General features: G+C 37.7%; 1 protein-coding gene across 1 annotated transcript; it reads left to right on the top strand.

Annotated features, from left to right (window-relative positions):
- Positions 1-1,914: 1,914 nt before the first annotated feature.
- PTTG1IP2 (PTTG1IP family member 2) lies at positions 1,915-25,195 on the top strand. Its single transcript, XM_055346648.2, has 5 exons — positions 1,915-2,181; positions 11,455-11,501; positions 19,503-19,596; positions 21,054-21,147; positions 24,428-25,195. The coding sequence occupies exons 1-5, from the start codon at positions 2,037-2,039 to the stop codon at positions 24,585-24,587; spliced, it is 540 nt and encodes a 179-aa protein (XP_055202623.1). The 5' UTR covers positions 1,915-2,036; the 3' UTR covers positions 24,588-25,195.
- The last annotated feature ends 403 nt before the right edge of the window (positions 25,196-25,598 follow it).

Below are 25,598 nucleotides of genomic sequence, written 5' to 3'. Positions count from 1 at the left end.
CTGGTGCACACTACCATGCTGGTTAATTTTTTGTGTTTTTTTTTTTGTTTTTGTTTTTTTGTAGAGACAGGGTTTCACAATGTTGCCCAGGCTGGTCTTGAATTCCTGGAGTCAAGCAATCTGCCTGCCTCAGCTTCCCAAAGTATAGGATTATAGGCATGAGCCAACGTGCCCATCTCCCACATAGACTTATGATGGCTTTTAGCAGCTACAGAGACTAAGTCCTTCCAAATTTGAATCCAGAGGAAGACAAGCATCTTTATCCTAGCATTCCTAGCAAAAGCTCTGAGATTGACTTGGATTAGACCAACCTAGGTCATGTGCCCACTCCTGAGCCAGGCATGGTGGCCAGGGAAGTTTTATGACCTGCTTTGCTCAGGTGTAGTTTTCATGTCCTACTTCCAAAGTAGGAGTTGGAACTCCACCCATACCATGAGAACTGAGAGGCAATGAGGGGCAGGTCTCCAAGACACAATATGCACATAGAATGTATGTATTTTTCATTTTAATGGCTGCTTTAGAAAGCAACAAGTTTGCTTTCTAAAGACACTGTAACAATTTACAGTTCCTCCAAAAAGTATAATAGTACCTTTTCCCCCACAACTTCACCAATGATATCTTAGTTTTCTTTTTAAATGCTTGCCTACCTGATGTTTACATTATTAGTTTTAATTTATAATTTCCTAGTTCCTAGTACTAGTGTTTCTAAACTATTTTTTTCATATATTCATTGGCTACCTGGATTTGCTTTTCTGTCCATGGATTCTCCACATCTCTTGTCCATTTTCCTATTGTTTATCTTTTGTCCTTTTTTCTGTCAATTTATAAAAGCACTTTTTATATTATAGCTAATAACCCTCTGTCTGTCCTCTGCATTGCAAATGGGTGAAGAAAAATTAGCCTGGAACTCTGCATATCTTCTCCTCCTCCATCTTTATTGTCCATACTAGACCCATAGTCCTCAGGATGCAGTCTAGATAAATATGCCAGGAATACTATGGGAAAACTGCATCATTTGTTTTTTAAATTTTTTTAAATAATTTTTTTAGAGAAAAGGTCTTGCTTTGTTGCCCAGACTGGAGTGCACTGATGCGATCATAGCTCACTGCAGCCTCGAACTTCTTGGCTCAAGCGATCTTCCCACCTGATCATTTTTGAAAAACAAAACAAGATAATTCCTGGTCAAGGACAAGTTTTCATCACCCACCTCTACCCCTCCCCAACCACACACACTGGGGCAAGATTGCTCAAATTTCAGTCATTCTGGAACCACCTCCCCAATTTTTGCCATATCCTTTAAGTTGTGTACTATTTATATTTCTGAAAATTGTCCTTTTTGCACAGATTTATTATAAAAGCATATATTGTTGCTATTACATCATTGTAACTACTGGTTATATTTTTCCAATATGCGTTAAAATAAATTCATAACTATGAAAATAAAAGACATTTATGTACTACCCAAAACATACCTACCTTTAGGAAACTGCATTAGAGCACGTCAAGAGGATCACCAGGCTAGTCAAGGACAAGACCAAGGGTTTACAGAGCTGTGAGTTTCACGGCCTTACCACTCATTGATCGCACAACCACTCCCATGGAGTGCAGTGGGTGGTAGGTTCATTTACATCAGAGAAAAGGCAGCATGGAAGAGTGCAACTGCTGTACACATATTCAAGTAGTGAGAATTAGAATCCAGGTCTTTCTCCAAAAAACAACAATGTAGTAGGGAAAAGTGTTGATTTGGGAGAAATAGACCTCAGTCAAGTCCAGTGGACCAACTGTACATGGTATTCAGGGCCCAGGAAGCTGGACCCAGTGCCGATGAGGATTGCACTATGAACATTCCACATTCTGGCTAGAACATTAGGGATTCTAAGGTTCTGCTGATTATGCTGGCATCCAGCACTTGCAAGTGGCAGCCTCAGGACCCGGGGCTGTGGTAGGTCACAGTCTCTGGGCAGGTCTCAGTGTCCAACACTGTAGCTGGTGCCTGCCAGGTTCCCAGTGGCTGGGGTCACCAGGTCTGAAGAGAGATGTGCTGGCTGCGGGCGTGGGGCCAGATCCTCCTGCCAGTTTTCCTGTCCTTCTTTCTCATCCAATTGCTTATCAGCTTCTCAGAGAATGGTTTTATCCACAGCCCCAGGAACAATCAGAAACCAAGAGATGGGAATGAAGAGGGTGAGTGATCTGGAGTCCTGAGGTGGGTGCCCCACATGCTCCAGCGTTGTTTTTCCTTTTAATTGTGCCATCCTGGTGCACTGGAATTTTCTTCTCAAAAGTTGTCATTTGGTGTTGGTGGGAAGACATTTTAAAGGTTCTAGATGGTTTTGGTGAAACTCAGTTAAATTGGACTCAGATTAATTTGGTTTATCTGAAATATGAAAGGCAGATTCAAAGTTTTAAATTTGAGGAAAAGCATGGTTTCTCCCCCATCACTTTCTGCATGACCTATGACATACGAGCTTTTTGTTGTGAATAAGCCATTGGGTTTTGTTCTAATCAGACCCACTCAATGGTCATAGTTTCTCTTTCTTAAGTTTTTTAAGGTCTTAGTTAATAAAATGCTTTATTTGTTCTTTTTCATAAAAAAATGACTTCAGTTTGGAGGCATCTCTCGATTTCCTTCCAAACTGAAAAAATTTTGAAATGTTAAAAGTCATGCTGAGTTAAATTCATGAACCTGGAAATAAGGTTTTAAGTATCCTAAATTGGAACCGTATAGACAAAATAAGAGACAGAATTTGAATTACTTGGAAAGTGCCCTGTAAAGCCAAGATTGCCATTTTTACAAAGACTATGAGACAGAATAATTACTGCTGTCTGGTTTCCAGAGTAGAAAAGAATGTTAGTATCTGAAAGCAAATCAGTCTTCCTTACTAAAACCAAACCCACAGTTCTCAGCGTTGCACTGAAATAAGAATCTCCTTTGAGGGGGTAGGGTTGGGGCGACGCTGAATTAAAAGACCTAGCTTGTTTTCTTTGGTTTCATCTTTCCCACAGATTTCTCTTTTTTAACCTCTTGGTCACCCCTATACATACTCTAAGAGAAATAGTGTTCCAGTGCCATCCTGGCCCCTTCTCCCAACAAACAGCACCTGAAAGCATAGGCCCAAACATAGAAACAAATTCTTCCTTTTGTTCCCTAGCAAACTGGACTCATACCAGAAATTTTTCACGTCTTAAGACTTTATCAAAATGCTGATGAAGAACAAAAAAAAAAAAAAAGAAAAGAAAAAAGAAAGAAAACAAATAAAATAAATCAAAAATCACATCTAAGATAATCTCCAAAGATGGAAGTTTCTGTTGCTAGCTAGCTCACTTCTAGGGCTGGCCAACTGGAGCCCATGTTTCTAAGGAAACACCTTGCCTGCCAAGGGCCTCTCCTGAATGCTTGCATCTTAGTCTCAGGCCAGTTCCCCTTAGTGCTTGCATTTAATCTTCCCATCTAACAAGGATATGGTTTCTTAGACATCATGATACTTTTCACTTCCAAAACTGAAAAGGGGCTTCTAAGCCTTCACGAGATCCTCATCTATGTCCCGGATTGTGGCCTAAGTGACAGACAACAGACAGGACTTCGTGAAGGATCGCACATCAAGTGAGACCTCCCCCTAAGCAGGTTGTTTTGATCCCCAGGACTTCTATCTCTGATGTTCATTTACATTTGAGAGCTTAGTAATCAATATCTCAAGAAATTATAGAAAGCACTTGATGCAACTTTGGGTTAATCTTCTAGAATCTAATGACTGGATTAAAAAATGTACTGAAACCTAGAGAATTTTCTTCACTAAAAGTAACCAGACAACAAAGGGGCATAGTGCAAAAAATAAGTGGCAACTAAGGAAAGAACTGGAAGATTCTAGATCAGAACAGAATAGCACAGCATGGCAAGACTCCAAATGTTACCACCCTCCCTTAGAGGTAACTAGTGAGTTACTATAGTCCAAGAATTTTTATTAATTCTCCCAAATCTGGAGAGAAACAAGTTGAGTGGGTATCCATTCTTTATCTTATTCCGAAGATGAGAAGAGGAAATGGCTACTGCAGAGAAATATGTGGAATGAGGACCTGAAGAGAGAGGGCCTGACTCTCTGAAGGAAACTCAGGTTCCTGCGTTACAAGCTGGATTTGAGGGCGGATCTAGAGTCCAAAGATACCCCTTCATGGAAATGGGAAACACCTCTAATAAGCTCTAGCAAACCTTGGCACTGGAAAATGACAAACCTCAAAAGAGAGAGCAGAGTCAGATATTCTAACAAAGCCTGGCACAGCCTCATTTGAGTTCTCCCCCTTGTCTAATGCTGAAAACAATGGAGTGAATAGAACATAAAATGCCATAAAACTGTAGCTTCTTGAAAAAAATCTCAAGGATCATGGTAAGGTGGTTAGGATCTCACCTACACTATATCAGAACAAATGGAAGGTCTGAACAGAGCTGTGCAAGCATTAGTAGAATGAAAACAATAGAGCAACTATGTAAACCCTGCACAGCAAAATAAAGAAATAAAGGAGTATATGATAGCATGCAAACACACACACACACACACACACACCCCAAATAATCTACCCTAGAATAGAACACAACTCAAGAAACATGAAAATTTCCCACAAGTGCTTTGAGCTAGAGAACAATCAAACGAGAAATATTCAGTGAAACAAGCCTCGAAGTCGATAGCAAGATATCAGAATGAAATTAAAAGGCAGATAGCTCCAAGGAAATAAATTGAAGGCCAAATAATTTGAATATAAGGCAAGGCTTCCGAGTTTTCTCTCTTCATTTGTTTATTTCTGCTAATGGTGAACACACCAAGAATATTTGTCACATACTCTAAGCTTACTTACTGTGGTGGGCTCTGGTAGCTGCCTCATTCCTCCGTCCTCTAGCCTAGGGGGTGCTGTTATCTGGGAGGAGGTTGGACTTCGCTTTCTTTCCCCTGGTAAACTTCTCAGCCTCTTTCATCACCTGCATACCCAATCTCGGTACTAAGTTCCCAGTGTTATGTATACACAGAGTGATTTCTGTTTTCCTGGTTGGATCCTAACTTCATATAGCCATCTTTAAGACAAAAAGCGCTTTAAGATTTTGACCAGCAGGCAGGTATTAGGAGGATTAGAGCATTGACACTAAGGTTTAAATGCTGATGGGGAACCAGGAGAGAAACCTGGTAAACCACTTCTGGCTGAGGTAAAGGAAGGGTGAGATAATATAAATCTCAGATGGGTTGAAGGGGAATCTGAAAATATTAGGAACTTGTGACTCACTTTCTAGAGTTTACTCTGAATCCACTGGTCTCATAGATAACATGAAGCTAACATGGCTCCCAAACAGTATGTAATAGTAGCAGGAAGAAGTATCTTAGCAAATGGACTCAAGGACTGCATGTCATAATCCCTTGGACATAAGAATTTTGTAGGGAAAAGAGTAGAGAGCCCTAAAATTCCCAATATAGTGGGTGGGGTACAGGCAAGGCAGCTCTTGTGACAGCTGGCAGAATTGAAGAGGGAAAGGCCTTTCCCAGAGAATACTGGACCTCACGTCTAGAAACCACAGCAGGACCACAGATGCTAGACATGACACTCCCTAAGAAGGGGACAGGTGAGATTCACACAGTGAGGCTAGCAAGGAAGGAGGAGGGGACTCAGTCCAGTCACACCCTAGTGCCAGGGCAACACATAGGCTTTGCTCCCAGAAAAGTATACCATCCCCAAGGTAAAGGGGGAAGGAGCAAACCCTACATTTAGCTAAATGTTTATTCAAAGGAGGATGAATTAATTGACTGAACTTAGATTGCAAGTTTATGGTTTTCTGCCACTAGCAGAAATGGGGGATTTGACATTATACTGAATTGTGATGTAAAACTGAATGCTGATATTGAGAGGCCTAGATCAGATTCCACCTCTTCTATGATGCCTTCCTTTAGTCCACCCAATCTGAGTGAATAGTTGCTCCTCTACTTAGCTGCGCCTCTCTGACAGTACTTGTTTCACCAGAGAGGCAGAAGAACACAGTTATTACAGGCAGCAGCTCACACTGCCTGGACTCACCTCCCAGCTCTGTTGCTTACTAGGCCCATGCTTTCTGTGTCACAATTTCCTTATCAGTAAAAGAAGAATAAAATAGTATCTTCTGTAAATGGTTGTTGTGAGGATCAAATGAGCTAATCTATGTTATGCACTCAGAACATTTTCTAGTACATGGTAAGTTTTCAATAAACATTATGCAGTCATGTGTTGCTTAATGACAGAGGAGTATCCTGAGAAATGCATAGTTAGGCAATTTCATCATTGTGTGAATGTCATAGAGTGTACTTACACAAACCTAGATAGTATAGCCTATTATACACCTAGGCTAGATTAGCCTATTGCTCCTAGGCTACAAACCTATACAGCATGTTACTATGCTGAATACTGCAGGCAATTGTAACACAATGGTAAGTATTTGTGTATCTAAACTTACCTAAACATAGAAATGGAATAGTAAAAATATACAGTATTATAATCTGAAGGGATCGCCGTCCTATATGCAGTCTGTTGACCAAGATATAGTTATGCAGCACATGACTAGTTATAGAGATATATATTATGACAGTGCTGGAAAACAACATGAGAGCCAGAAAATGTTAAGAATCCCTGAGAAACAGAAAGCAATTCAGATCAGACCAATGGAGAAAGCCACAGCCTAAAACACACATAAGAGAAGACTAACGTAAGAGTGGTTTCTGGGGTTGCTCCAAGCTCCAGCATCACTGAATACAAAGAGCATGAGGGAGTTGTGGAGCAGCTTCCCGGGTGCTGATCTTAGAGCACTATAGCTGGTTGCCTCTCCACCTTCTCAAATTATCTCAAGAAGCAGGCAGCAGAGGCAACTGCCCCAGGTTAACAGTGGGTGTGAATTATTGGCCTGGAAAGGCAGGAAAAGATATACTACCAACACACTGAATCTGGCAGCATGTCCCAGTCCTCACCCACACCACAGAGGTGGAAATAGCCTATATACATACACCTAAATCTTAACTTGATTGTGCTAACACAATCAAGAATCATGAAACCCAATAAAGAAAAGAACCAATTTATTAAAACACATTTAAGAGAGGGGAAAAAACACCTCGAAATTAGAAATTTCTCTTATAGAAAATGGCAAGGACTAACAAGATTCCAAAGGAAATGACTAAGCTGGCAAGTAGATTGGCTTGCCACAACTCCAAAGGTGCTAAAAGTAGACAGTGAGACTCAATGGATCAGTGCCAGACGGTTTATTACTCATAGCACAGCCAACAGCAGGAACGTCAGTATGGCAGCACCAAATCTCCTGCCCCCAAGTCCCATGGAGCAATGCAATGTATCCAGATTGTGCTTATGAATGCAGCCGGTTGAACTGGAGCTAAGGAACCCAGGACTAAGAGCTTATGAACTTTTATGGCAAGCAGTAAAAAATCTAGTCCCTGGGGAGTAATTGTGACTATAGTCACACTGTGGTTGCCTTGACCTATTTAATTGACTATGTTACCAGATACAGAATAAGTGCAGGGTCAGAGGATAATTAGGCCAAGAAGTTTGGCACATTCAGCAAGAAAATCCAGAGATGCTCAGGGTCTAGGATGTATGTCTCTCTCAACACTATAATTAGTATTCTCATGGAGATATCCATGAAACAAGAACAGACTATTCTGGAAAAGATGATGAATCTTGGAAATTAAAAATATAATCAACACAAACATAGCTAAAGAGTGCATTAGCAAACTCAATAATTGAGCCATGGAATTCTTACAGAATGCAGTACAAAAGAACAAGAGATAGCCTGTAGAAAAAAGAGACAAGAGTTCATGCCAACATTAATGTAATAGGAGTTTCAGGAGGAGAGAAATGGAAGAGAGGAACTAATTAAAGAAAAATACACAGAAAAATACCTTTGGGCCAGGCGTGGTGGCTCACGCCTGTAATCCCAGCACTTTGGGAGGCCAATGTGGGTGGATCACGAGGTCAGGAGATAGAGACCATCCTGGCCAACATGATGAAATCCCATCTCTACTAAAAATATAAAAATTAGCCGGGCGTGGTGGTGCACACCTGTAGTCCCAGCTACTTGGGAGGCTGAGGCAGGAGGGTGGAGTTTGCAGTGAGCTGAGATCGCGCCACTGCACTCCAGCCTGGTGACAGAATGAGACTCTGTCTCAAAAAAAAAAAAAAAAAAAAGAAGAAAAATATCTTTAAAGTTTTGAAGAAAAGAAAATGGTGTTGAAACTAGAACATATGAACAGACTAAGCCAGCTGTGCTCTAGAAGGTATACAAAATAAAAACATTTGGACACTTGAAGAGTCAAAGAGTTTATCACTCACAGACATCTGAAAAAAATACTCAAGAATATAATCCAGCAAAATGAAAAATGAATCCAAGGGGAAAATGTGGGATTCAAGAAAGAGTAGTAAGCAAAGAAACTAGTAAAATGAAGAGTTAATTCTAAATAATTTATTATAATTCAACAGCAATTTAAATATGTCTAATAATCATTAATAACTTTAATAGTAATTAGAATTCCATCTGATTTCTGAAATCCATATGATACAGAAATCATATGGAAGTTTAACTGCTATTAAATAGTTAAAGTTAAAATTATTTAACTGGGAAGTGGCATGGGGAGAAAGAGAAGAGTAAAAACATATTAGGATCTTTGTCTAGGTTGAGAATGTAGATCCTGATTAAATGATGATAGAAAGATGCATATAAAATATCTCCCCAAATTTTTAAAATAACAGCTCAAGAATAGAAATAGAATGTGCATTTTGAGGTCACTAGAGGAAATAAAGGAATAAAGAATAAATTGATGGAATAGGATATACCTTACAAATGCTACTGAAAAAGAAAGCAAGTGTAGCAATATTATATAAAACAGAATTCAAGTAAAAGAAATCATTAAGTCAAAGAAAAAGTGATATTCCATATTGACATGTAGTACAGTACACCAAGATGACATAAGACAAACCTTTATTCACCTAACAACATAGTTTTAAAATAGATGTAACAGGTAAATAAAATATAAGAAGAATTTTAATATATAAAATCTTGTTATTTTACATATACTCCCCATTGTTTTTTTCTCTTAGCTGTTCTTGAAAAATTTTCCCTTGTGGATAAACTATATTTTTATATTATTAATTTATTGCAATGCCAATAAAAAATTTTGTTTTGATATTTTGCATAATATATTTTATGCCAGGAATGTCTAGGCATTTGAAATTGTGATTCTTCATGGGAGAAGAGGATCACGGATGGAACTTTATGGAACAGCAACATTTCAGACATTGGTAGGAGTGGAACCAGTTGAAGAAACTGAAAAAGAAAGACCAGCGATGTTCTAAGAGAACTAGGAGAAATGATACAGAAGTCATGAAAAATGTAATCAAGAGCAAAGAAGTAACCAGATAGAAAACATATATGCAAACATCAGGCCTTTAGGGTGAAAGAATCTGGTACCTGGTAATGCCATGGAAATAGCTAGAACCTCGTTCTTTAGGAATAGAAGAGAAGAAAGAACCTACTGATTCATGTAACACATAGGTCAGCTGTACCCTCATTAGTTTTCCAATAAGGGCAAAAATGAGTATTAAAGAGATGGCTTGTTAGTTATACAAATGCTCAATCTAAACCTCAACCATGGAACCAGAGCAGGCTATTTACTGACATAATGTGTTGAGGAGGGAACTTCATCTCTTCGCTCTTTGCCAAAACTCTTTTTCCATCGAATCAGGAGAAAAGCATCAGACAAATCCTAGTTGAGGGGCATTCTGCAAAATATCTGAAAGTACTGAGGATAGTAGTCCTCAAAACTGTCAAGGTCATGAAAGCAAGGCAGCAGTGAGACATTGTTGCAGACCAGAGGAGACATGATGACTAAAGGCAATGTGGTATGGATGGGATCTTGGAAAGGAGAAGGACGTTAGTGTAAAGACTGGTGAAATCCTGATAAAATCTGGAGTTTAGTTAAAAGTCACGTGCCAGTGTTAGTTTCTTGGTTTCGATTAATGTACCATGGTAGTGTAAGGTATTAACAATAGGAGGGCCAGTGCGGTGGCTCACACCTGTAATCCCAGCACTTCGGGAGGCTGAGGCGGGCGGATCACGAGGTCAGGAGATCGAGACCATCCTGGCTAACATGGTGAAACCCCATCTCTACTAAAAATACAAAAAATTAGCCGAGTGTGGTGGCAGGTGCCTGTAGTCCCAGCTACTCGGGAGGCTGAGGCAGGAGAATGGCGTGAACCTGGGAGGTGCAGGTTGCAGTGAGCCGAGATCGTGCCACTGCATTCCAGCCTGGGTGACAGAGTGAGACTCCGTCTCAAAAAAAAAAAAAAGAAAAGAAAAAATTGGAAAACTGGGTGAGGGGGTATACAGGAACTCCCTGTAGAATCTTCACAATTTTTCTGTAAATCTGAAATTATACAAAAATAAAAACTTTAGTTTACAAAAAAGTTGTGGGAAGCATGTAGAGCTCTGAGAACAGTGGCCAAGTCATGTGTCCTCTGTTTCCCTGCTTCTGCCTTCTGAAAGGAGCCTGAGGCCAGCTGTCCTTCACATAGCTGAGGCAGCAGAATCTTTACCATTCACCTTGCCTTTTCTTTCACTCAACTTTCCCATGGGTATTTCAAGGATACTTTCGGCTAGGAGGAAGTAACATTCAATAGGACTTAATTTGAAAACTGAACTGTAAAATTTTTTCCCCAGCCAAATCAGATCTGCATCCAATCAAACAATTTGAAATTAAATAGAAAGATCTGGCCTTTCCCACAGAGCCTGTGAACTCTGTCCCCAAAATAATAGAGAGAGCAACTTTATTGTTGCTGTATCACAAAACAACTAGGACATTAATTCCAGACCCTTTCTTTAAGGAGATGTTGCAGTAATAAAATGAGGCATTGAAATGCTTTTTTCCAAATTCATAGTTTTTATTCTAGAACTTTCAAATATGAATCATACTGTTTGTTTTTCCGTAAAACTAGAGGAATGAAAATCCTCATTTGGGAGAAGTTTTTAAAGCTTTGTGGCAAAAAAAGATGGGGAATTAATTTTTTTTTTTTTTTTTTTACTATTTAAAGGGTTAATTAGTTAAGTAAGAATATCTTGGCAATACCATCCTGAATAACAGCACATGATATTTTAAAATACAATGGAGTTGCCAATTTGTTTTTCCTTAGTATGTTTTGGGGGTTGTTTTTTTAGAACTTTTGGATGATGCCATTTCATGTTTTTCCAAAAAATAGGAGAAAAGACTTAAGACTAAGAGGATTTATACAGTACTGGTAGGGATCTAGATACATGAAAATAATGAAGTAAAATGCTGGGGTATGGATGACCATGGCTTAAAACAGGAATTACTAAATGAAATGCACTTTTATGTAAAATTGAGCAATAAAAAGGATTTGGATTAATTTTGGACTTAATTTTTTTTATTGTAGAATGTGCTGTAAAGGAGAGTTGTCAATTGTGCACAGAAGATAAGAAAGTAAGTTAACTTTCTTATGAGGAAATTGTTCTGGGAATGTTATAAAGTCACAATTTACAGTTGTCATTTAAAAGATATGCTAAACTTTGTTTTACACATTTTTTATAACAAGAATGACTCATAACAGTTATTAAGATCTATTTATGCATTTCAAACCATTCTTTGAGGATCTAGAAATAAACAATGGAGACAATTAAGTACAAACATGTACTTCCTCTGGAAAATTATGCTTCAAAAAGAAAAGAATTATTTGCTTGAAAAAAATTATACTGAAATTTTGGAATAATTTTTGTAAGTAAAGGAAAAGATATATCTTTTGAGATGTGGTGACAATTTCCTTCCCACTTCTATTTCCTAAAGACTGGAAAGAATGACATACCATTCCTTAACCACAGTGTAGATGGAGTCCTCTTCTTTGATGATTAAATGTCTGAAATCATTGCTCTTCAGTTCAGATTTGGAAGAAAGCAGAAATGCTATAAGTTATGAGGGAAATGGCCACTTTGTGTCACAGACAGGTTTGCAGCAAGCCACGTAAAAACCACTGTAGTCTAACTTGTATTGGATAACTGACGATACTAAAAACAGAAGCTTGAAGTCACTACTTAGAAAAGGGCACACTCTGGTAGTTGGTGTCTCTCATGGTGATCTAGATATACACCCTCTGCCCTGTCTTATCTTCCTCTAAAAAGACAAATGTCTGTCACTCGTCTACTTTAATGAGGACCTGGGCTTCTGGCTCATGGCATTCTCCAGCCAGTTCATACTACCATTGCCTTACATGCTTTCCACAGCCAGCGATGACCCAGACATACTCTTTATACAGTACTGGTGGGGGTCTAGATACGTGACCTGCCTTCCTCAACCCTGTGTAGTAAGACATCACTTCTGTGGCATCTCTGAACCCTGCACAATCTACATTGGCTTTTACATTCTTACTCCCTTATACTGTACCTACTCTTTAGCCTCAACAAGACAAGAACATCCTCCAGTCCTTTAACACTCTTCTTTTCCCTTCAGTTTATTGGCCCTCTTCCATAGACTTCCTTCTCTTCTATGAATTCTCATGGTTGTTCACCTGAATACAATATTCTTCCAGTTTTTGTTGTCGTTAAATGTTTTATAAAGGAAATTTTCAAATACACCAATAAAGAAAGCAATATAATAAAACTTTATACCCCAAAGAGCCATCTTGGTCAATTTTTTAAATGTATGCTCTTCCCCTCTAAATGTATTATTTTGAAGCAAATGATGATATGGATACCATATCATTTTATTTAAAAATATTTAAGCATATATTTCTAATTGATATTTTACTTTAAATATTACAAGTTCATCCATGATCATACCTAAAAGTTAACAATATCATCTTAATCTCATCAGGCACCCAGAAAATAATAAATTTGTCTTGTTGAGTCATTTTTGTTTGTTTGTTTGAATCACATTCATACATTGCAATTGGCTGATATGTGCCTTAAGTATCTTTTAATCTATATGTCCCTTCTCCCTTTTTATTTTGTTTTTTGCAACTTACTTGTTGGAGAAACTAGATTGTCCTATTTGGTTTCTCATAGTCTGGATTTTGCTGGTCACATCCTAAAAGGATTTGGATTAATTTTGGACTTTTATCATGTTCCTCTTTTCCCTGTTCTTTTGTTCTTATAAACTGATAATTAGCTATAAAGGCTTTATCAGATTCTGTTTAATTTTTTGGTAGGAATGCTTCATGCTGAGAGGCCCTTCATTAGGAGGTAGATAAGATTTTTTGTCTAGCATTTGATGATATTAGCAATGATCCTTGCCTAGATCTGTTGTTTCCCTGGGAGTTGTAAAAACTACTACTTTAATGGCTTTGATCTCTTTTTTTAAATTTGAAATTTTATTTTTTGTGGGTACATAGTGGGTGTACATATTTATGGGGAACATGAGATGTTTTGCTACAGGCATGCAATGCATACACCCTCTTATTTTTAACGGCACTGGACCCACATTCCACAACTCTGATTGGTCCTTTGGTTTATATTTTCGTTTGCTGTGCATTACTAGCTGATTGCTGCTTGAGCATATTTCATCAACATCTGCATGAATACAGCTACAAAGTCACAATTTCTGGTCTCACCTGAGCCCAAATACTACCTATCACTTGCTTTTGGTTAGCAATATTGCCTAAAATTTCCCACAGCAGCAATTCCCCCATCCCATCAATATCAACAGATGTCTTCATCTCCAATTTTATGGAAAAAATTGAGGCCTTAGGTATAAACTTCATTCCCCAACTGATAACATTGCTGTCGTTTTTACCCGTCATTACCTATTATTATCCCTCCTTTTAGAGGAAGAATACCCCCTGCACTTCCCCTATATTTCTCTTTTGGACTTGAACATGTACATTTTTGAATTGTAACTCGTATCATTTAAATTGTTTTTATGTTCACCTTCCCCTTGTTCTCAGCTCCTTAAGGACAGAGTCCATGTTTTTTAATTCATCTTTGTATCTCTAACACCTCACACATTTCCCACACATGGCAAGCATTCAATAACTATTGAATTAACTCTTGAGCCATTCAAAGAAGGGTAAATTAATTCAGTATACTCTATAATGTAACATGATAGATAATTTTTTAAAATTTTCTAAATATCATTCATAATGGAAATACTGGGAATATGTGTATTTGAGTGTAATTTTTATAATATTTCCAGTACCTCATAGAAATGAACTAAGAGATAATTCCACATGGTCAACATAGAATTAGGGTATTATCCTTTGGAGAAAGATCCCCTGCCCTCCCAGAAGTTGGAAGGATGCAAAGCTTTCAGTGGTAGTTTCTGCCACCTCCCATACTCCCAGAGAAAGTGCCAGAGTTTATAAGATGGTAACTCATGAAGCAACCAAGAATATTTGAGCTCTTTTTGGACTAAAAGGAGGATAAACAGATGTCTTGGTATATTGTGCTACTTTATGTCCACTTCTCCGTGGACTTGGAGAGAATATATATACCAACTCCTTTTCATTTCCCAAAATATTCCAATTTGTATGATAAATGATATTCTTCTTAACTGTAAGGGAATCTTCCTTAGATTCTATCTGAAACATTTCCTTGTGATTTCATAGTGGAGGACTAGCCTTCCTAGAGTTAGAAAACATTCTTACCAAAAGCTCATTCATAAAAATCACATTTGCAACCCCCCCCACACGACTCATAAACATAGCATATGAAAAACATATTATATTTTCTTGATATTTTATATTAGAAATAAAATTTCAAAAATCAGGCTAACTAAAAAAGGAGAAGCATCTTGTAATCTGTGCTTTTATTGCTATTCAGTCATTATGCATCCCTGTTGAATCCTTGGAACGAAAGTTCTCAATCATGGTGTCACAATGGTAAGACTTGTTATGAGTACATTTTTTCGCTTTTTGCTAATGAGCATCATAAGACTGTTGCAACTGACTTAAAATCAGAGTAGATACTAGGTTTTCTCCATAATCACATCTTTCTCACTAACTGTGACCTGATATGGATGGTTGGTTGAGACAAAAAGGCGTCAAGTTACAGCAAGCCCAGTGGGATTTTTGAATCTCCTGCAGCCTACTTTATCTATTGCTCAGTTCATAGGAAATGACCATTACTCAGATGCTTGTAAAATGCATTTATAAATGTCATACCTTACAACCCACAAAGAGATGCTCACTTTGATATTTATTTTTTCTGAAAAATTGTGTGTGTGTGTGTGTGGTAGGGCATGGAGTCTGGGAGAGTGGACAAGGTGATGGATCCGAATCTGGATATGGCAGTCAACATGTGGATATCACCTGTTGGGAGTCCTTCAGCTGGAAAAAGTATATGGACAACTAGTATCATGGATTATTTCCCATGGCAACTATTCCCAGCACTGTACCACTGTTGGCATGATCCTCCTTTCAGGGTTTGACTTTCCTTGAGAATTTTAAGACCATCTGACAGGTTCAAGTTTCCTCATTTTTCACCTGAACCAATTCAATATCTTTTCTCTTTCATTGACTTTCTCCTTGAGAAGTCTGTTCTCATTTCTGAGGTGAATCCCTTAGTCCTTGCCTCTATCTATGTGTCATACTTGGAAACACATGCACATTCACAAACTCAAAGCCTTTCTCATTTCCTTGTTCCCTCTATGACAAATCCAGCCTATTTCTGTGCATTGGCTTCCTTCTGAGTTCAGAAAAAATGGAAAACACAAACAAAACCAAATCTTCTCTTTGTTTCTTTCTAGAAGCTGAAGTACTTATTCTGTGCTTATTCTACCATTGCTTCCGTATCACACAGTGTGATTTAATCCTTAGCAACCTGATTTAGAGGTTACAAAAGACTCAATAACCAAATGCAACAACCTTTCAAATTAATCACTCATTCCTTTTGGAAACTTGCTCCTTCCTTGGCAATCTTGGCTTTATACAGGCCCTATTTCTTTCCTCGCCATTTTGTTTCCTTTACCAATTCCTCTTCCTCATTTTCCTGAATGAGCACATTCCTAATTCCTAAGGAGCGCATTCCTTCATTTCCTAAATGAGCACATTTCTTCACACTGTGTCCTCACTCTTGTGCCACATCTTTCACAGTCCTGGTCGCTACCACAACCTGCATATAAAGAAATCCCAAATTCACATCCTTAAATCTAGTGACACCCAATAGTGATGCTCACAGCTGCTTGATTGGCATCTCTTTCTGGATAGTTTTTTTTTTTTACATCACATCATGCTCAAAATTTCTTTAACTAAGTTTATAATTTTGCCTTCCCCAAAGAAGCTCATGTTCTTTACTTGTTTATTTCTGGTACCAATATCCCATAATTTTAGAAATCATTGGCTTTTTTTTTTTCTTTTTTCCCCGAATCTGCTCTCCATTCTTTTCTTTCACCTGGAAAAATCCTGGATTTTCTGCACACCCCATCCCCCAACCACTGGCATAATATTAAGCCATTTGCTTTATACAATCTTAAACCACTAAAAATTATTATGTACCTTCCCACTTTCTGCATGTTTTGATTTTAATGATATTTTTATTAAAATAGCAATTGTGATGTCCATATAAGCTTAATAAAACAGCTCTACCCTAAAATGAGTACTATAATTTTCCCATGAAAACATAATAGCCATCACTGTAAAGCCTTTTAGCTGGCTTCTCAGTTGTCACACTCCAAAAACTGATGGCTTCATATTTACATGGGTTATTTTCCTTAGTTACAAGAAAAAAATCATGTAATTTACCTTAAATTATACATTACCAATTTAGGAATGTTGAATATATTATACTGTTCTTGGAGGCAATGTGAAGTTCTGGTCTTTGATAACTTTTTAGATGTAGTTAAGGTATTAGTCACATATTTTTGTGGCAAGGGACAGAAACCAAACTCAAACTAATTTAATAAAAAGGGGAATTCATTGGCTTACAATATTGGGAAGACCAGGTGTGGCCTTGCCTTCTTGCACAACTGAACCAAAGGATGTCTTTCTCATTTTCCTCTTTTCTTTCATCTCTCAGCTCTGCCTCCCTCTGGGAATTGACTTCATTTTTCTCTTGTGGTAAATGGACATTCTGCATACAGCTGGGCAAGGGGCTGACTGCCAGCAGATCTAACCCAATGTCTGTAACTCAAAGAGTTGTAACTCAAAGAAGATTCTGATTGGCCCTATTGGGGTTTTATGTCTGGTCCAGCATTTGTTACTAGGCTACTGCCTGGGTCAAAAGACCACTCCAGTAGTAGGAATAGGGTGAGGGAAAACTGATTGGCAGCCACAGGACCACACAGGGCTTGGGGAAGAGGTCCTCAGTAGAAGAGGGTGTGATTACCAGAAAAAGAAGAATGGGGACACAAAGTAGCAGACAGATTTTAAAAATAAACGACCTCAGTCTACTATTTTTCCCCCTTGACCTTTCAGGACAGGCATATTCTATTTTCTCCATCCATCCCCATATTTTCCTAAAAATGCTTCTGGCAAAATAATGCAAGTAAATCTCAAGTGCAATTGGACTTACCCAAGGTCACTATCAGCTACTGCCCCCAGCTCTAAGTCTGAAATCTCTGAGAGATGTGCATTACTCTTGATTGTGTTTGAATACAGCTCCACACACTCCTTCAAGTTAGCTATATAATCAGTTAAACTAACTCTCAAAGACCCACTATTCAATAGAAGAGAGAAAGCAGGATAACAACAGTAAATGCTCCTATTTAGAAGGAGGATAGTGGCCAATAGTTCTATAATATATTCCAAGTCTGTAATACATTGTTGAGTTTCCCTGGCTGGGCAGTGAGTTGTTGGTCACCAGTCTAGCTGCTACCGAAGGAGTCTCTTTTCCATTATTCTCTGAGCCCCAACCAGAGAGAGGCATAGGGGAGATTGTCTCTTCTGGGGCCTGCACTTCTTTAGGAGCCCGCCTGCGGTGGACTTGGTTACTGGAGCCTGGGAATCAGCTTAGCACTTAAGTGCGCATAGCTCTTAGCTGCAGGTTCAGGTTTTTTTCTGGCAATTCATTTCCCTTAAAACCCTGCTAGATCTTGGACTTGATTCCTGGACACTCTGAGTACTAATAACCAAGGCCAGAAGTCTCTGTGGGCTGTAATCTTTGAATCTAGACTTTATCTTTGCAGTTCCAGTCTTTCGGCAACCGTCCAGGAGGACAAGACTCATTCAGTGAAAGTGGCTTCAATTTTAGATTTGACTGAATGGCTTGATTTGACCTTTAGTCTTGTCCAGTGTGAAACAAAAGCTGGCCTGTGATATACCCTTGGTACTTAGGCAGTGTCTAAGGGGTGGTTCTTTACATTGGAGTGAATCATTACCTCTGCTGGTCCCAAGATGTACAGCAAGAAGTGATTGGGTGGGGTCTGGGTTCAATCTTACAGGATTGGTTACCAGCACAGACCATGCTACTTAGGTTAGAACCCAGGCTCCCCTATTTACTAGGTATGCAATCTTATGTAAGTCATTTAACTTCTCTGCACCTTCTTGTTCTCATCTATAAAGTGGACATAATAGTACCTAGATCACCAGGTTGTCATGAGTATGAAGTGAGTGGATATATATATATAAAGGACTTAGAATATAGTACCTGTCACATGGTAGGCCCTATGTAAGTGACAGCCATTTTTACTGCTTTGTCTTCCTTTTTTTTTTTTTTTTTACTTTTCCAAGTTCTTCTGGTTTTACCTCCCATAATGTTTTTCACCTTTATGCCTTGCTTAAGGGACTTAGAATTCCATTTTCCTATTTCTGCATGATTATCTGAGCACCAGTGAGCAGTGTGGGGAGAGGGGTGAGGTAAGGCTTGTTGACAGTACCACCAGGGCCATGTGTAACAGAGGAGCAATCCCAAAGGAAAGAGTCGGGGATGCAGGCAAGAGGAATGGAAAGAGTGATAGAGAGATTTTAAAAACCATTTACCTCAGTTCTTATTACTACTTTGTGAAATAATATCTTTGGTTTTGTTTCCTAAACGTAGAGTCTGAGAAAGGGGTTCAGGTGCATGTAATTTTTGAGTGACTGCTCTTCAGCAAAAATCCTATGGAGTGACAGACTCAGGGAAGATAAGCGGCAAGAGCCAAGAAAAGAAGAGGTCTTGGCTAAAGCTCACTCTTGGCCTGAATCATGGGCAGCCCTTGGGCAAAAAAAGTCACAAGGTAGAGTTGTTCCTCACTTGAGGCAAGGATGCCCACTGTTTGGAACCCCATGTCAGTCAGTCACTGGCCTGGAGAAATAGTAACCTTGTGGGCTAGGTGGTCCCCATCGTCGTCCAAGAAGAGGGGAAGCTGTGAGCCACTGGGAGCCAAAACTTTTTGCAGCTGAGGTTTGGATGCATGGGTCTGACAAAGGAGATCTCAATAAGTTACCAAAGGCATCTACTACAAATAATAATAATAATGGCTATTATTTATTGAATACTTATTGAGTTAGTACTAAAAACTTCCTGGGATTGTGGTTATTATACTTGGACACCACTTTTATTTTTCTCTTTCCAAATATAGTGTGCTTGGTGTAGTGAAGAAAAAGCATGCAAAAAATACTGTTTTCCGTATTTCGGTTGTCGATTCAGTTCTATATATTGGTTAAACTGTAAAGGTGAGTTGTCCTTATTTAGATTTTTATGTTCTTTATTTCAATTGACTGCAAATGCTAGCGATTTGCTACATTTGAAGGATTATAAATTATTACATTTGCCTTACATATTAAAATATAGCAAGTCCAAACCACCATGGCACATGTATACCTATGTAGCAAACCTGCATGTTCGGCATATGTATCCCAGAACTTTAAGTAAAATAAAAATAAAAATATAGCAAGTCCAGGGATGTTCATTGGTCTTTCCTCCTGATGTAGGCTTATTGGTTGTTTACAGCAATTATTCATTCAAATTAAGTCAACATTCATTTTGATTGGTGGATGCTTTGGCATACCAGTAGCTAAATACTTTAAATTTCTGTTTCTAAAATCTCTAGTGTATGATATCCATAACCCACTTAAAGAATGTTTGTATTCTTATGTCATTTTAGGAATTCCAGGATTTTTTTTATAAGCTAGTCCTGGTCTGAGGATATATTATATCTAGAAACATTGCTATAACTTATATTTTTTCAGCTAATGTATTCTACACTGAGAATTGCTATTCAGAATAATGATTCACTAGGACTGAACAAATATTAATCATCAAAGAATCTTTAAGTTATACTGAAATGTTGGACTTTTGGTATGTTATACAATACTTACCAAGGCAGGAAAACGTACCAGTACCATTTAAGAAGTTTCCTTAAAGAATTGAAAGAAAATGCTTTCTAGGTAAATCCTAGCTATGTGAAAAAACCCAATCTAGAACAACCAGTTGTCTTCTTTTTTCCTTCACTGAAGTAAAAAGATATAAATTTTGCCCTCAAATCTCTGTTTCTTTCCGGTACTATCAGATATATTTAAATCATGCATGTTTTTGCCTTATAAAGAAGTTACACTTCGTGTAACTAGTATGAACAGAAACTCTAGTCTCCTATTTCATGTTTGCCCTTCTAGTTTCATTTCACAACATACCAAGCTAATAAACTACATTGTGCTTACTGAGATAAGAAAAAAAAGTTTACAAGGGGTAGAAATCTGGTTTTGCAGCAAGCATTGGTTGTCTCTTTGGTAATGGACTGCTGAAATTCAAACAATAAATCATTTCCTACTATCTAGATGTATCTTTAGAGATACAACAGCCTGAGGGATTTGTTGTTTTACCTATGAAGATAGTACCAGAAATGAGTTTAGAGGTAAAATAAAGAAAAATTAAGCCAGTAGCCTAATAGTTCACCAATTTAAAAATAAGTAAATCAAATGTTACCTCCTCTAGCAACCCAGATTATTTTTAAATGTTAGTGATTGTTGTGTTAATGGTAGTTTTATTGGAATATGTAATGTATGTTATTGTATCATTACTTTCAATAATCATTTGTTAAAGAATCACATTGCATGATATTAGAAAAGATGCAAATAGCAGAAATTACTGGTGTTCTGTTAACTTAAAATATATTTCTTTTTATACATTTCAGTTGACATGTTTGGAATCATGATGCTTCTACTCATTGCAATATTAATTACAGGATTCGTTTGGTACTGCTGCGCCTATCACTTTTACCTGCAGGAGTATGCTCATTTTATCCTTATTAAGAATGCACTTTGGGGTAATATCATTGAAGAGAATACTAAGCTAGTCATCAGGAAATGTTTTGCCTTTTTTATGTAATAAAAATAATATATCCACATGGTAAGGAAGAAAAGTCCAAAAAGTATGGAAATTGTAAAATGAAAAAAAAGTTTAACTTTCTCATCCCCCACCCCACCTCTAACACTGTCTTCCCAGAAGTAATCCTTTTAGTATGGTTCTATTTGTTGTTCTTCTATAGTTACCTCCATATATTTGATTTTGATGGTTATGTTTTCTTTTCATGATTTATTAATTTTAGATGTTATCTATTGACCCCCCCAATCATTAAAGCAGAAAAATTTATCTTGCACTGTACACATTTTTTTTTTGCTATTAGTAGGTATTATCATTGTGTTATTTTTGGGTTGTTACTATTTTTTTCATTATTTTTAGTTATTAGATCTTAAGATTACTAATATTTCTCCTGTTGACTTTGAGTAATCAATTTAATTCCTTGTTTCTATGTCTCAATCCTTCTGTTACACATAAGAAAATTTGGATCCCTATACTTCCTTCCATTTATCCTCTCTTTCCTCTATCTCCTAAATTCTATAAGCTTTCTCATTAATTTGACCTTGTCAAATGTGTAATATTTACATTCTGTTCTGTGGCCATAATTATATCTTGAAATGCTTACTCTATAATTTCACTCTAAAATTTGTTAACTACTAAAAAGGATAACATATTTATACATGATTGTATAAATGTTGTTTAATAAAGAACCAAAGTGGAGTAGGAAATATAATTCTATGCCACTAACCTATATTGCTTGAAAAAGAATTATCAAGTGCCAAGACCAAATAGATTCTCTTTTCTTACTCTTTATTTCACAAAATCATGCTACATTTCAGCTTACTTCATGTTACTTAATTGTAACTTTCCTATACAGCTTTTGCACTTTCTAGAGTTTTAAATTATCTTCATTATTTCTCATTAACAAAAACACATATATCTTTTTTCTCATCACTGTGATCATTCATCTTTGTATTTGCTAAAATGCATTCATTTTCTTCTTATAAATATTCTTCTTAAAGTCTTCTGGCTTCCTGCTTTAACATGCAAAAATTAGTTTCTTTTTACTGCTCTACTGAATTAGGAGAATTTTGGGGTTCCTATACCTCTTTTTAGGGTTGATTTTTTCCTTTTGGTGGAGTACCTCCTCAAGTAAATTTTTCAAAGGGAGTTCACAGAAGGTTTGGAGAGTATTTGCATAGTCCATTACATATCAACAAATTAGTTTTTTCTCCTTCATCCCAGTATGATATTATTTTCTTTCTTCAGATTATACACTTTTTATAAGAAGGAACTGTAGATAAGATGGACGTGACCCAAAAATAAGATAAATGCACATTTATAGGTCAACCTGTAAGTAAAATGTGCTTATAAAAAGATAAGGTAAATCACCACAGTGCTTGCAGAAAAAAAAAAAAAAAAAAGATAAGGGTTGGCCAATGTTCCATTTGCTTGTTTAGGACCTCAACTTGGTCAGGAACTTTGTATTTTTCTGGCTTAGAGATGGTCTTTTCCTTATTAACATACAAAGACAAGTTAGGATAGGATGGAAGGTATTCCTTATTTTTCCCCTCTGAAACAAACATACACATATACACATACAAATCAGAAAGAAGAACCAATAGGGCACATTACATATGTGGCAAGGGGCTGTTTTGTAATTTTTTAAATATATATTTTCTTCTTAGGATCCTAGCTCCTTGTAAGTGTCATCACTTTTTTATATAGTATTTATGAGTAAAGTGGCAAATTCTGCCCATGAGAGTAGGGGCCTGAGCAAATATCCATCACTGAAGCTTCTTTTATCCGCATTTTAAATGAAAAACCCTGAAGCCTCTCTGAAAATATCATCCAACAACTGTACTCAGTTCTGGTTTAACTCTGCTGTATATCCACCATCTCTTCTTTCTGAATTTCTTCAAGAGATCTTCTAGACCTTGTTAATTCAATGAGTGCTGTATTCTGTAGAGGTATTTATCTTCTTAAGGACTTACTGCACTTCATAAACCGAAGATCCTGGTGAGGTTTTAGAAACATGACTTTTTCTTTTAAAAAAATACCCTAGAATGACCAATGAAATATCAAAATACTTATTGGTACATTTGATCTAATATTATTATTCAGTAGTTATGCTTATAAAAATTAAAGCACTTTAAAAAGTTCCAAATGTTAGAGAAAACAAGTGTTTCACTGTCCATGTACTCAATGCCTCCTTGATTGTCATCTATTCTTTTAGCAAATATTTATTGAGTATTTATTATCCACTAAGCAATGTCATTGTCATAGGGATATAACAATAAGCAAGAAAGATCAGGCCGGGTGTGCCGGCTCACACCTGTAATCCCAGCACTTTGAGAGTGAGGTGGGTGGATCACCTGAGGTCAGGAGTTTGAGACCAGCCTGGCCAACATGGTGAAACCCCATCTCTACTAAAAATACAAAACTTAGCTGGGCGTGGTGGCACGCACCTATGGTTCCAGCTACTCAGGAGGCCAAGGCAGGAGAATCGCTTGAATTTGGGAGGCAGGGGTTGCAGTGAGCTGAGATCACACCACTGCACCCCAGCCTGGGTGGCATAGCGAGACTCCATCTAAGAAAAAAAAAAAAAAGAAATATCAAACGCTTGCCATCATGGAGCTTATAACTTACTAAGGGGACACAGACAAGTAAACAAGCAATTGTTAATTCTATTGCTAGCTTATTGATATTTTCAATTATATTCCATTTATTTTATTTGCTTTTCTTAATTAAATGTTTTAATTCTCCTGGTGGAGGGATAAAAGAAGAATTTGATAAAGCAATGATAAAATATTGCATAAGACCAGGTGCAGTGGCTCACGCCTATAATCCTAACATTTTGGGAGGCCGAAGTGGGTGGATCACTTGAGGCCAGGAGTTCAAGACCAGCCTGGCCAACATGGTGAAACCTGTCTCTACTAAAAATACAAAAATTAGCTGGGTGTGGTGACAAGTGCCTGTAAACCCAGCTACTTAGGTGGCTGAGGCACAAGAATTGCTTGAACCCAGGAGGTGGAGGTTGCAGTGAGCTGTGATTGTGCCACTGCACTCCAACGTGGGTGACAGAGCAAGACTCTGTCTCAAAAATAATTAAAAAATAAAAAAGTAGTCTATCTAATGAAAAAATAATAGTTCCAACTATAACTTGTACTGTTCTGAAAATAAGCCTAATTCTAAATTCACCATCAGTTTGAACAGAAATCGTGTCTATTTTTATGGAAGACGAGAAACAGTTCCTATTCACGACCGCAGTGCTACTGGCAAGTGTTTTCGTTTATTTGATGGAATGTCCCAGACTCCTTCAGTAACAGCTTGTTCCCTTGTTCCAAACATCAAAATTAAAGCATGAGTAGGGGCCAGGTGCAGTGACTCACACCTGTAATCTCAATGCTTTGAAAGGCCAAGGTGGGAGGATTTGCTTGAGGCTAGAAATTCGAGGTTATGGTGAACACCTTGCATTGCATACATATTGCGCCATTGCATTTCAGCCTGGGCCACAGAGGAAGACCCTGTCTCTGAAAACAACAACAAAAATCAAAGTATGGTAGGACTCATAGCAACAGATTTCATTTTTCCCATTTCCATGATACATTTTGGTAACCTCAATAGCTATACCAGGATTGGTAAAATCACAGTATTGATAAAGATGGGCTAACATTTTCCAACCCAGTTGGAGATATTCATAGCTTCCCCTGCTACCCCAACTCGCACTCCACAAAAGCAACCCAACAAAAGATGAGCATTGTCTTCAGGAATTCTTGCAGGCTTTCCCAGATTAATTCACTTCATCTACCTAGTTCCTTGGCTAACCTCCTATCCACTCTCCTCAACTCAATTCTAAACTTTCCCTTACTTACAAAGCTTTCCCTTATCCGGGACTCAAATCTTGGCTTCCTTTGGCTGATCACCCACAGTTCCTGGGCAGGCACTCCCAATCCTCTACCCAGGTCTGGATCCTGAAAACCCAACTGGAGTCAAAATCATGATGCCCCTGTTCACTTAATTGGGCTACAAAAAAATTTTACATCATGATAATATGACTGAGGAAAGAGTACTGCATAGTCCTTTATAATTACCATTAATAAATAACTTTGCAGGGTCGGGGGGGCTACAGATTATTTTAGTGCTTTGGGCTGCAGGGGCATAATGATAGGGAATGTAGAAAAGCCCAGGACCCATACTTTGAGGTTGCAAAATCTGGATGAGAAACAGGGTAAACCTTTTAGGGTAAGGATGAAATGGTAAGCACATACACACTCTTTTGTCAACTCCTAGACCTTGTTATGTAGAAATTGTTTGGGTGATAATTGGATCATGAAATGTTTCAAAAAGCTATTTTAGGACAGAAGCCAAAGTGTAG

This window comes from Gorilla gorilla, chromosome 6 (genome assembly GCF_029281585.2).
Source record: "Gorilla gorilla gorilla isolate KB3781 chromosome 6, NHGRI_mGorGor1-v2.1_pri, whole genome shotgun sequence".
In the NCBI taxonomy this organism is placed as follows: Eukaryota; Metazoa; Chordata; class Mammalia; order Primates; family Hominidae; genus Gorilla; species Gorilla gorilla.
This window is presented reverse-complemented; position numbering and strand designations above follow the sequence as displayed.

What these genes read in the sequence shown, in the direction of transcription:
- PTTG1IP2 (XM_055346648.2), top strand. Translation starts at nt 2,037, where the DNA reads ATGTGCTGGCTGCGGGCGTGGGGCCAGATCCTCCTGCCAGTTTTCCTG. An exon ending in ATATTGGTTAAACTGTAAAG is followed by an intron (nt 19,597 to 21,053) that starts GTGAGTTGTCCT and finishes TATACATTTCAG; the next exon opens with TTGACATGTTTGGAATCATG. An exon ending in TATCACTTTTACCTGCAGGA is followed by an intron (nt 21,148 to 24,427) that starts GTATGCTCATTT and finishes ATTCACCATCAG; the next exon opens with TTTGAACAGAAATCGTGTCT.